This window comes from Cibotium barometz, chromosome 49 (assembly GCF_041138505.1).
Source record: "Cibotium barometz isolate CiBa-2024 chromosome 49, ASM4113850v1, whole genome shotgun sequence".
Lineage (NCBI taxonomy): Eukaryota > Viridiplantae > Streptophyta > Polypodiopsida > Cyatheales > Cibotiaceae > Cibotium > Cibotium barometz.
Genome location: NC_141094.1, coordinates 14,018,998 through 14,031,298, shown reverse-complemented (window position 1 = coordinate 14,031,298; position 12,301 = coordinate 14,018,998). Strand labels below are relative to the sequence as shown.

The 12,301-nt window shown below is 41.0% G+C and overlaps 1 protein-coding gene across 2 annotated transcripts; it reads left to right on the top strand.

Annotated features, from left to right (window-relative positions):
* The first annotated feature begins 3,650 nt into the window (after positions 1–3,650).
* On the top strand, positions 3,651–11,039 carry LOC147610324 (arogenate dehydrogenase 2, chloroplastic-like). 2 transcript variants are annotated; one of them, XM_086786263.1, is made up of 8 exons: positions 3,651–3,783; positions 3,982–4,433; positions 5,089–5,257; positions 9,625–9,789; positions 9,954–10,036; positions 10,131–10,200; positions 10,290–10,364; positions 10,613–11,039. In XM_086786263.1, the coding sequence occupies exons 2-8, from the start codon at positions 4,057–4,059 to the stop codon at positions 10,841–10,843; spliced, it is 1,170 nt and encodes a 389-aa protein (XP_086642389.1). In that variant the 5' UTR covers positions 3,651–3,783; positions 3,982–4,056; the 3' UTR covers positions 10,844–11,039. The 2 variants fall into 2 exon arrangements, with proteins under 2 accessions (XP_086642389.1, XP_086642390.1); XM_086786264.1 differs by lacking the exon at positions 3,651–3,783 and having other exon boundaries at positions 3,947–4,433.
* The last annotated feature ends 1,262 nt before the right edge of the window (positions 11,040–12,301 follow it).

Genomic DNA, 12,301 nt, shown 5'->3' with positions numbered 1-12,301 from the left:
TTTGTCTACATACATTTGAATGGTTTCTTTCTCCAACTGACGTAATCCATCCCATTACTTTCTACTCTTGGCCTTGTATTGTGGTGGCAAAAAGTTTTTCTTAATTGCCTTTTGGAATTCTTTCCAAGTATGAGGCTTATGATGGTCTGTCTTGGTAGCATTCCACCACAACGCAACTCCTTCAATAAGATGATTAGCAGCACATTTGACTTTATCTTTTTCAGAGAAGTCTTCCTCAAAAAAGTAGTCATCTAACTGACTGAGCCAAGAGAGAACTAGCTTGTCATCTGTCTTCCCGTCATAATTTTGGAAGGAAAAGGCCTTTCGACTAATCTTCTTTTCCTTTCTAGACTCCTGGGCTCTAAGGGTAGCTTCCACTGTACGCCGGATCTCATCACCCGAATCAGACTCTGCCCCTCTACCCTTCTTTCTCAACTTCCTCTCCAACTTCTCCCTCTTTTCCCTCTCCTCTAAAATCTGAGCTTGAAGAGCTAGCAACTGCTCCTCCACAGTTGGGGGTTGCGGATTCATTTTAACATAAGTAATGAAGTCGAGAGATGGAGAGATTGATTAATTAATGATAGAAATAATTTAGCAAAAGATGATAAATGATGATAATACTTATCGTTGAACCCAAAATTTGCAAAGAGTTGAGTCAATTCGAGATTCAAGCGCAATGACGATACTCGTATTCTCCCGTGCAATACCGTCGAGAGATATCGGAAACCACACACACTTGCTCGGCCGCGAGAATTTATTGAAGCCTTTGATTTGTTCGAAATTGCAAAATGAATTTTCAGGAGCTTTGACAATTAAAATTTTTCCCCTCAAGGCGTTGCGGAGAGCCTTGGTAAGAAAAATTTAATTTCAGCAAATCTGAAATTTTCTGCAGGCCTTCAGGAATTAGCCTGGGGCTTCGTGTGTATGTGAGGCCTTCTCTAGGCTTGCAAAGGCTTCAAAAGGTTAAAAATTTGAAAGCTTTTGAAGAGTTTAAAATTTAAAGGCTTGAGATTTGAAAGGTGAGTGAAAAGACTTCATAAGGTTAAGCCTTAAACTTGTTTAAGCTTTATAAGCCTAATCTCTTCACGTATAATCGACGCAGCGCAGCCCATATGTGAGTATTCAGCCCTCCATCGTTGATTATAGATTCATCTGATGCTTAAGCTCTTCCAAAATTGAAAAGAGGAGGTGAGGTTTTGCCCTATGCTACTTTAATCTGTACGGTTGGATCGGGAAGAGATGCTCTGCTGAAAACTACTTTCCTTCACGTAGGCATGGTTTTTAGGCTTCCTGTGTGATGATTGGTTTATGCATGTCATAATTGCCTTGCCAAACCATACAAGCTTTAATCCTTTGATTTTCGTCTTTCCACCTTATACAAAGCCTTTGCCCTTCATGTAATGCTTTTGCCCAATTTCCATCAAGTCTTGAGATTTATGCCTTCTCTTTAAGTGTGGTTGGCTCTGATACCATTGTCATGGTTGGCTCTGATACCATTGTCAGGATCTTTGCCACACAAGATAATCAAAGTACCACAAGTGCTCGCATAAATCAAGAATTAGTAATCAACTCCATACAAATAAAAGATTCAAACTTATTAAGCATGGATATGAAAATAAACATGAGACAAAACCATAGACTTGAAAGCAGAACTTAGATCACCACCATCAACAAAGGGTTGGGTTAAATCTCCCCCTCGTGCGTGCTGGCTCCTTCCACGACATGAGTATTTTTAATCATGTATTACCAAAATAGCCCTCGAGCCAACGTGAAGCTTTTGACAAAAATAGGACTCTTTACTTTTTACAAAAATGACCAATCCTTCTAGAGGATGTTCACACACATCTAGTGTGTACCAAAAATAATAGTGAAGCTCTAGTTCACACGTAATACACCCGTGCACATCGGTGTACATAAATATTCGAGTACAAATAAATGGCACGCGGCCAACCAAAAATAATGAACTATAACTCATAAATGCCGAGGCGATGTAAACGCCCATGCACATGACAAAACCCGTGCAACACCTTGTTCGGTGACCCTCGCACAAGTACGACGCCTCATTTGGCATCCTCGTACTCATCACCTATACTCAACAAGTCAACATGTTAGGTGAGGCAATCAAACACCAATATCAACAACACTAGCATGCGTACACATGGCATCACCCAATCACATCATACATAGCATAGACCCGCAAAGCATATGCCAATCACATCTTACAATATAGTATTTATTATGATATCACTCACGATACTAATTGCAAGCATGGCACAATGGTTGGACGGGCATCCCCAATAGACCATAGAGGGCGTCCCCAATAGACCATAGAGGGCCAATAATGTAACAAACAAGTTGCACAATAGTTTAAATGTGGAAAGAGACTTTATTGAGGTATTTCCTTGGCTACCTTACCTTGTCCATTCATACAAGTGAACATCAATGTACCATCCACTTATTTTCAAGATGAAGCTTCCTCTCACTTTTATCAAAGAAAAATACAGTTGAAACCAATCCACCACAACGTTCTTCTATTTCCAAAATAGGCAAAAAAGAATACAATGGTAATTACTTGATATCACATGTGTTTATAAAAAGTTATCCTATCAACACAAATTTTAGGATCATGATTGGCTTGCTGAGAGAGAGAGAGAGAGAGAGAGAGAGAGAGAGAGAGAGAGAGAGAGAGAGAGAGTAAGTTTGTTGTAAAAACATTACTATCGATATTGTAATTTATATGCACCACCCTACTTAAGCTTTCTCCTCAACAAAAAAGACTTTTCTACATTTTTGTATAGTTAGTTTCACCATGGAAGAATTTAAATGAGAGAAAAAGGGAGGGTGGGAAAAAGGGACATACAAATATGTTGAATATGCAAAGATAGGCTGATAAGATTTTAGAGAAATGATTCCTTACTTTATAGCCATTACATTATTTATATTTGTACACATTTGAAAACCTAAATTTTCATATTCTCATGGGCATGACAATACACTCTCTGAACATTCCAAAGAAAAGAAAGGTCCTCTAATGCATTGCAAAGTCTAACAAGTTTTTTAGGAAGTCAATAAAGGCCTAGACCATGTGGGAGGCATGCACTTGTGTAATAAAGAGCTATGTGGAAAGTGCTTTGGTGATTGGTTTTTGTGGGATCTCAACACTATGAAGCATTGTAGAAAGAGGAAAAATTTGTACAGAGGAGTTCAAACAAATCTCAAACACAAGGAAAATATTAACATACGTAGAAACCGAATTGAAAATGGCAAAAACTTTTATCATGGGGCCATTATATTGTTAGTTCTGTACCAGTGCGTTGCTGGCACTGCCCCCACCCGTGCACAGTCTACCTTACCCTTACACTTTTGCCACTTCGCTACCCCCACCCGTGCACAATCTACCTTACCCGTACACTTTCACCACGTCGCTAGAGAGAGGAGAAAATTGACATCTCTTCTCTTCTCTATATTATCTTAAGGAAGAGTTTCACAAAGCTGCCAGGTGGCAAGAATTTGGAGGTTAGGGAAGAGGAGGAGGAGGTTTGGGTAGAATTTGATTTTGGAAGACTGGGTAGAAAGAGAAGATACAATTTTCTGCCACGTGGCTGCAGCTCTAGAAGTTATTTTGCATGTGCCGTCTACGCTTAAAATTTGGTGGGAAAAATCTGCAAAGTGATAGCTCTTACAACGTGGCAATGTGCTGTGTGCCTTCTTTTTCGATGATCATTGCTGTCTATAAAGCTTGTAATCCGCATCGTTGAGTGATCATCCTCGTCATCAGAACAGGTATGGCTAGAGTCTGAAATTAGGGTTTGGATTCGATGATTTTAAATCAGGGTTTGCATTTGATGATTTTATATGTCCTTTGTTGATTATTATTGCCGTTAGGGTTAGGGTTTGATGTTTATTTCTGCATTAGGGTTAGGGTTTCAACAGGAAGCAATCCCTGCGCATTAGTTTCTGATTGGATTTTTCTCTGAACAGGCGCAGAAGCACATGCATGAGTGACAAAGCTGAGAAGAAAGAGATTTTGTTTGTTTTTTCGTCGTCTGCAGAGGGATGGAAACCCTAATCAAGAGCTCCTCCTTGTTGCCAGGGGCGAAAAATACAGAGGCCTTTACAACAAACCCTCGTTTTCTGTGTCCATCGCCATGCAGGAACAATTCTTTCCGGCAGGGTTTTCTCTGCCAACAAAGAAGAAGACGGAGCAGGCCATTGAGGGTGCAGGCGGTGGACGCCGCCCAGGCTTTCGATTTTGAGACGAAGAAGCTGCAGGAGCTGCAGGTGCAACAGAAGCTGAAAATAGGGTTAGTAGGGTTTGGAAACTTTGGGCAGTTCCTTGCAGAGAGAATGGTGAAGCAAGGGCACACTGTCCTGGCTCACTCCCGATCTGATTATACAGAATTAGGGCGCAAAATGAAAGTGCAGTTCTTCAGGTATTTTTCTCTTTTCAATTCGCAACCAATTAAAACACCGCTTTTATTTTTTTTTAATTTTAATTCTCTTATTTCAATAAATCAATTTAGCAAAGAGTGTAATTATATTTTCCTTCTCTCCAAGTTTTACTTTTAATCGCATCATATTTATTGCATTATATCGTTGAAACTAAAATTTTCCTAAATTTTTTAATTAAAAAAATGTGAAAGCATATAGCTTTTTCCTCTATCCAGTTTTATTTTCATCTTAATTTAAATATTCAAGTCAATCAAATGATTTTCTTCGTTTTTTTTTCTTCAATCAAGTTTGAAATAAAATTTACTGCTTTCTTAAATGATGCAATTTTGTTTTGATCGTTTCAACCAGCTCACTTTTTTTTTTTGGGACAAATAAGAAATTTCAACAATTCACTGCTTTCTATAAACGTTTTTTCAATTGAGTCAAGTTAATTGCATTTATATCATTGAGAGCAGTTTTCTTTTGATTCTCAAAAAAGCAGGTATGATTGACTCTCAGGTATATATATATATTTTGGGGGGGGGGTCTGATTGCTGGTTGTCCTGTTTTGATCAGAAATGCTTCTATAAATTATTTATTTTCTGAAGAAAACAGTTTTTTTCTGTAGTCTTTTACCAGGTCTTTGGCTTTTTGTAGGGATGCAGATGATTTTTGTGAGGAGCATCCGGAGGTGATTGTCTTGTGCACCTCAATTCTGTCAACAGAAGCGGTACTTCATGCGCTACCAGTGCAGCGCTTGCGTAGGAGCACGTTGTTTGTTGATGTCCTCTCTGTGAAAGAGTTTCCAAAAAACCTCTTACTACAGGTGCTTATTCTTGGTAGTAGCAATCTATCTTTCATTGCATGCATTGTTGACAGAAGATTCATCTCTGAGCTCTTCTTAAGTTCGTCCGATTATTTTAGTTCAATGTTCTCATGCAGATCCAGATTTTTGTAGTTCGAGAGGTTCATGATCAGGTTTGCATGGTGCTACTCCTCTGTGTTCTAGAGAACACATAAAAAATCCTCCAAAGTTTATCAGCAAGGTTGATGATGAGGAAGTCACCAACTGGGCCTTTGAGATGTCACATGGCATCACTCCTCCCAACAGTTAATCTGATGCACGAAGGAGATTGAGAATGGGCCTTTGAGATGTCACATGGCATCACTCCTCCCAACAGTTAATCTGATGCACGAAGGAGATTGAGAATGGTAGAGTAGGATGCATTGATCTGTGAACACGGAACATAAATAGCAAAGAAAGCAGATAGAAACCATTTAGCTTGTTTTGGACCAGCATAACAGCAGACAAAGGGCATACACATGAAACTCGGGCCTGGGCAGCCAGGAGGCCCATTTGGGGCCTAAACAAAAGCATATTCGCTGCTCAGGCTGTTGGTTGGATGCCAGCAGACCAGATGACCTGGCTACAGGACCTTTTCTGAGTGTTACGTACGTGGTGGCATAGTAATGTTCCAGTCTTGGGTTAGGGATGAGCATTGTGCCCCTTACTGAGCCCTAATCCAGGAACGTGTTATGGCAGTTGTCATCAGGGTAGGCTTGGGTAGGTTGAGGCTGTCTTCCTTGCATGAACTGCGCACAGTTTATGAACTGTGCACAGTTTTGTAACCCACTTGGAGGAGAGGTGTGTAAAGATGTCTTGGTAGTGTTAGAATATTGCATCTCTTATGCTGTCATGGAGCTGTCGGCCTGTTTTCCTACTGCCGACTGCTTCATGCACAAGTATATAAGAGGTGCTCCCCTTATTCATTCTATCATATCATTACTTGCCCTATTTGCTGGCTCTTGTGCTCTTAACCTCAAGCTAATAAAGCTCAGTTCTTGCTTGCAATCTTTCTCTCTCTCATGTTCATTGCTTCCGCTTGTGCACATTCTTTCATGGTATCATTCGCCTAGGCTCTGGCTGCTGCACAATCTGTTCCTCTACGTTTTCTGCTTCCCTAGATTCTCCAGGCTGTAGATCTTTCAAAACAGTGGCTGCGTTTCTGTTTCTTAGCTGTGTTTTTGCTCTACAAGCTCTCCAACTGCTGTCGGCCAGCGCCCTGGCTGCGTTTTCTTCTACAGAGGCAAGTGGAGGAGTTCTAGCTGCAGATTCAGTAAGTGCATCAGACAAGTGGCACATCAGCTCCTCTCCCTCCAAGATCCCCTCCCTCTTCCGGTAGGAGGCTCCCGGTGGTGTGTGTTTGCGTTTCTTTTGCTGCTGTCCAGCCTGCATCTTCAGAGGGGGCTATTAGTCCCTAGTTGGATCCTATGGAAAGGTGCTTGAGAGAGCACGTGGATTGCTTAGCTACAGTGGAGGTTTGAGACATAGCTTCTTTTGAGGCAGACATGCGCCCCCCGCGCACGAACAAGGAGGACAAGCTTAGTGGTACAAACTATGATCACTGGAAGCTACAGATGAAGGTCTGGTTCACACACAAGGGTCTCTGGGAGATTGTTCAGGGCCACGAACGAAAGCCCGAACGCCCTACCAGCTCTAGGAAGTGGACTCAGGACCAGGAGGATGCCTTTCTCACTGAACTTTCAGCTTGGGAGAATCAAGACTCAAAAGCTCACTTTGCACTTGTACAAGCCATCTCACCAGAGGTCTCCCCTGCCGTGCAAACATTGGATTATGTTGCTTCTGTTTGGAGAAAGCTGACAGACCTATATGCACGGGGCTCTACAATGCGGTCTGTCAACCTATTGGGTCAGCTCTTTTCTCTAGAGTTTTTAGCAGGGACTTCCATATAGTCATTTGTGAGATGAAGGAAGGTTAAGGTAATTCATGACCAATTAGTGGCAATGGGTACTGCCTTGACCTCTTCTTAGTTAGCTGCTCTCCTCCTCATTAGGCTTCCTGCAGATTATGACATAGTTTCCCGAGCTTTGCAGGTTCAGATCACAACACGCTTCCTCAAGTTTGATGATCTGTGTACTCTCCTCTTGGAAGAGGAATCCATCCTAGTTTCTCAGGGGAAATTGAAAGTTTCATCGTCTATTGGACCTGATCAGGCACTCTTGACGGCACAGAAGAAAGTTCGGAGCCGGTGCTACAAGTGTGGGAAGAAAGGCCACTTGTCAAAGGATTGTCAGTCTAAGGACAAAGGCACAGCCAGGGACAAGGGCAAGTCTTCAAAGAAGGGCAAAGACAAGTCCCATGACACTGACACAGACTCGTCTAGTGATAACCCCAGCTCTCCCAAGGCCTTATAGTCTGGAGAGAACATGACTGGTGTCCTGCTCTGATCCTAAGGGCTTCCCCCGCGTGTTGTCTTCCAGAAACGGCTTGTGGGTTGAGGGAGCTTTCAAAAGCTCTCTTATATTAAATCTGGAGCATGGGACCCGTGTGTCGGAGTTCCAAGTATAAAGACAAGCAAGTTCACTTGATGGTCCGGATGAGTTCCAGGATCAATCAAGTTTCCTTCATGGTTCGGATGAGTTCCAGAACTATTGGTTAGCAAAGACTATGGACAGGATGTATTCCATGTTCATTTGTTCGAAGCTATTGGATGTGATGTGTTCACAGTTCTACTTTGAGTTTGGAGCCAAGCAGATTTTCTTTTGCTCTTTATAGTGGCATTATGTTCTCTGAAGACAACAAGCTGACTTGCGCATTTTTTGAGGTGGACTTAGTACTGGCCATGCTGAGGTGTCCATGGTCGCACCTTCGCATCAATTTTCTTTTGACTTTTTTGCACACTTCAAGATGCAGAGGGGGTGTTAAAATATTGCATCTCTCATGCTGTCGTGGAGCTGTTGGCCTGTTTTCCTACAGCTGACTGCTTCATGCACAAGTATATAAGAGGTGCTGCAGTAGATGCAAACAAGCCACTTTGGACTTGCAAGTTCAATGGCTTCCATCGATGCACCGGGTAGAGACACGACAAAAGCTTTTTGATGGTGGCAATGATGATCGATTGATGGAAAGACAGCCAACTCGTGGAAAAATTTTGAGCATGTGATTCGTAAGCAGTTCGTACGTGTCACTTTGGACTTTCAAGCACGATCTTGGTTATGTCATTTGATCCAAAGAGGATAATTGGCCTCGTATATCTCACAATTTACCAGCTTGGTACTTGAGATTTCTACATTGTCCCTAGAAGACGAGCTACATGCTTTTGTCGAAGGACTTAATCCCACGTTGTGCATGGACCTAGAGGTCTATCATATTCTTCCATAATGGAGGTCTGGTTGTTCTTCCATGGTATATTCTATTGAAGAGACGATACTTGACTCTAATTCTATGGTGGCATATGTGCCTGAACCCTTATTTGCCCAACATTTGGATCTTTTCTTTGTGGAATTACTCCTAGTTTTGCCTCCTTGATGACAATCATGCAATTGATCTACTTCTTGGCAATTTGCCATTGACTCGTGCTCCATATAGAGTCTCTTTTGCTGAATCACAAGGAATTCAACACTAGTTAACGGAGCTCTTAGACAAAGGTCATATTTCTTTTCCTAAGAGTTCTTTTGGCACACCAATTAACCTTGTGAAAAAGAAGGATAAGTCAATGCGACTTTGCATTGATTATCGTGCCCTCAACAAATAAAGGGCATGGCTTTGACTCTTGGTGTGTCATTTTGTCTCTAACCTTAGGTGTAAGGATTTCTCGTGTTAGTAAAGATGACTGAGGTGTGGGAGGCAAGATACTAGGGTTATCTATTCAGTCCATGAGCTTGGAATAGATGCTCTAGCATGCTTGAATTGTCAAGGAATCCATCACTAAAGGGGTGTTAAAATATGTAGTGATGGCACGATATGTTTCTAAGGGAGAGCACGGTTCTTGGTTTAAATGTAAGAATTATAAGGTTTATTTGGGACAAAGTTCACTTTGTGTGGTGATTGTAAAAGGGAAAAAAAGCTGAAGTAGAGGTCATGGATGATGTCATGGGCAACATGAGTTAGGCACATGGGAAGTGCTGGTCACATGGAGGTTGTGCTTGATTGCATTTATCATGGACACATGCTTGGTGCATGAGATCCTTGTTGTATCTAGAAGCCTCTAGCGAAGGCTATAAATTGATGTACTTAGTGGCTCTTGTATTAAAGATTTCTTTAAATTATTTGATGCGACTTGTGAACTACTGTAATTAATTGAATGTTAACTATCCTTGTTACCTAGCCAGTTCATGTGCTTTGATCCATCCTAGCCATGGAGAATAATATGTTGGATGTGTATGGCACAGGTACTCCCCACAGAGTTGGATGTGCTTTGTACCCATCCGATGTTTGGACCTCAAAGTGGAAAAGGAAGCTGGAAAAACTTGCCATTTGTGTATGAAAAAGTCCGTGTAGGCCAAGGAACCCGAGAAAATCGATGCCAAAAGTTCTTGAATATTTTCCTCAATGAGGTATTGTGTGCACATGGGTATTGTGTGCGTGTGCACATGGGTGGGTGGGTTTTTGGGTGTGTGCACATGTGAGGATACTTGGAGACTATGTTTATAGAGCTTAATATAGCTTTTAGTAGGGGATTTATGCAAATTGTACTCTGTTGCAATTGCTTGGATAGCAGGGCTGCCGAATGGTTGAGATGTCTTGTGAAGAGCATGATCGGCATGCAGCTGGTAGTCAGTTTATCACTCACACTGTGGGCAGGTTTGTGGTCCCCTCTTCTCAAAGCATAGGCTTGTGGCCTAATTTTCTCATGATCACTAGCTTTATCAAGCTTATGGAAGCCTTGGATTGGCAGGGTCTTAGGCAAGCTGGGTTTGGATTCAACACCAATCAACACGAAGGGTTATGAGACTCTACTTGACCTGGTAACAGAGCCTTTTTTTGGGTGAACAGTCTTTGCTGATGCTTTTTGAAATGAAGGATAATATTTTTTTCTTCCACCATGTTGAGGCAGGTTCACAACACGGGAGGTGACAGTTTTGACCTGTACTATGGTTTGTTTATGTACAATACCAACGCTACAGAGGAGGTGTAGTAACTATATTTTTGCAAAATCTTCATATGTTTTTTGAGAACCTGCATGGGTTACAAGACCAAGATGGATTTTAACTATTCTTACCTGTTCAGATAAATTTTTAGAGCTGCAGTGTGTGCTCAACTTACCTTTTATACCATATAATCAACAGCTGGTGAATTTTTGCACATCATGTTTGGCTGTAAGGGTTCCTTTGCTTTTTGGGGCACTCATCTGACCAGTCTTCTTTTGACCTTGTGCAGTTAAATCGTTTAGAGCTTGCATTTGATTCTGTGAAGAAGCAACTGTTTAGCCAGCTGCATAATGTTTTGAGGAGTCAATTATTCGAACGTGTCCATCCAGAGGAAGTGATTCCTGCTCCAGTTCGTACGGTTGAGAACACAGAGTTGGTTTCGGCACAACTAGCAAAGCTTAAACAGACTACTGAGAGCCTTGATGGCACCGTAGAGTTAAGTTGCGCAGCTACCAAATAAAGTTCTTATGCTCAGTGTACACCCCTTCTGTAGGGATGAAGATTGGATGCAATGATGGCACCCATGAGACATGATTCTGTTGTAGTCGACTCAACATCTTTTAGATCTCCCCTCCTTACAGTAATTATGAAAGCTTGGTGCATTAAAATCAAGATAAAAGAAGTATAAGAACCACTACTATAGATTGTAGGTGCATTAAAATCAAGATAAAAGAAGTATAAGAACCACTACTGTAGGGATGAAGATTGGATGCAATGATGGCACCCATGAGACATGATTCTGTTGTAGTCGACTCAACATCTTTTAGATCTCCCCTCCTTACAGTAATTATGAAAGCTTGGTGCATTAAAATCAAGATAAAAGAAGTATAAGAACCACTACTATAGATTGTAGGTTCAAACATTATAGCTTGTGGCTCGGTACATTGGAAATAACAAAAACACAATTCTTTCTTTTGCAACAATTGTTAAAGCTCAGTACATTGGAAATAACAAAAACACAATTCTTTCTTTTGTGGTTACAGCTTTGACCTTTTGAACTATGTTCACTTCTTGTACACTCCCACAAACTGCAAAAGAAGTTCAGAGAAAGCATGAAAACAATGAATAAAAGAGGGATCCTCGAATGCAATGGTAGTGATATAGTTTCCAGCTCAACACAAATCATGATGTGCCACATGAGAGTAGAAATGCAGAATGCATAAGAACTTTTATTTGCAGTACACACAAAGACAAGAAGAAGTTGAGAGCTAGAGAGCTGGCATTTGATGGCAATAGAGCGGGGTTGGGGGTTACTATAAGTGCACACTAACTGATTACCTAAATGTTATGGGTCAAATGCTGATTACCTAAATATTAAATTATCATTAGTAAGGTCTGCCCAAATTTATAAATTATACATCAGACCTGGCTTTCTCTTCACAAAAAACCAAGCTTACTGAAGAACCCCACAATGAGTATTGTCAAGCCCTCTCACATCATTAAGAAGGATGGATGATCATCTCCCAATAAAGCCAGTCATATAATGAGCTGAATTTAATGGGCAAAATCTTTCTACCTACAAAACTTTTCTGTAGCCTATGCTTCCAAAGTAGAATGTCTCCATGTCCTCATTATTGAGAATGCTGCAAAATTCCTAAATGTTCTTGACTTGAACATTGTCATCAACTAGGGAATTATGGGACATCAACAATGTATGGTTGAGATAATCCTTGGATGATGATCATCATCATTGTTCATCCTTTTAAAGAGGAATCTCTATTTTGACACAGCATAAAATAGAAGAGGGAACTAAAATTAGAGAAACCTATTGTATTCTTCAAATAATGCAACTTCTATACCATCTAACTTTAGATATGGTAAGTTTGTGAGGATGCAGCTTTTTAGACGAGAGATGTTGGCAAGTGCATGTTGTGGAGCTATCCTAAGCAATAAAATGCATGATAGTAGGAACCAAGAG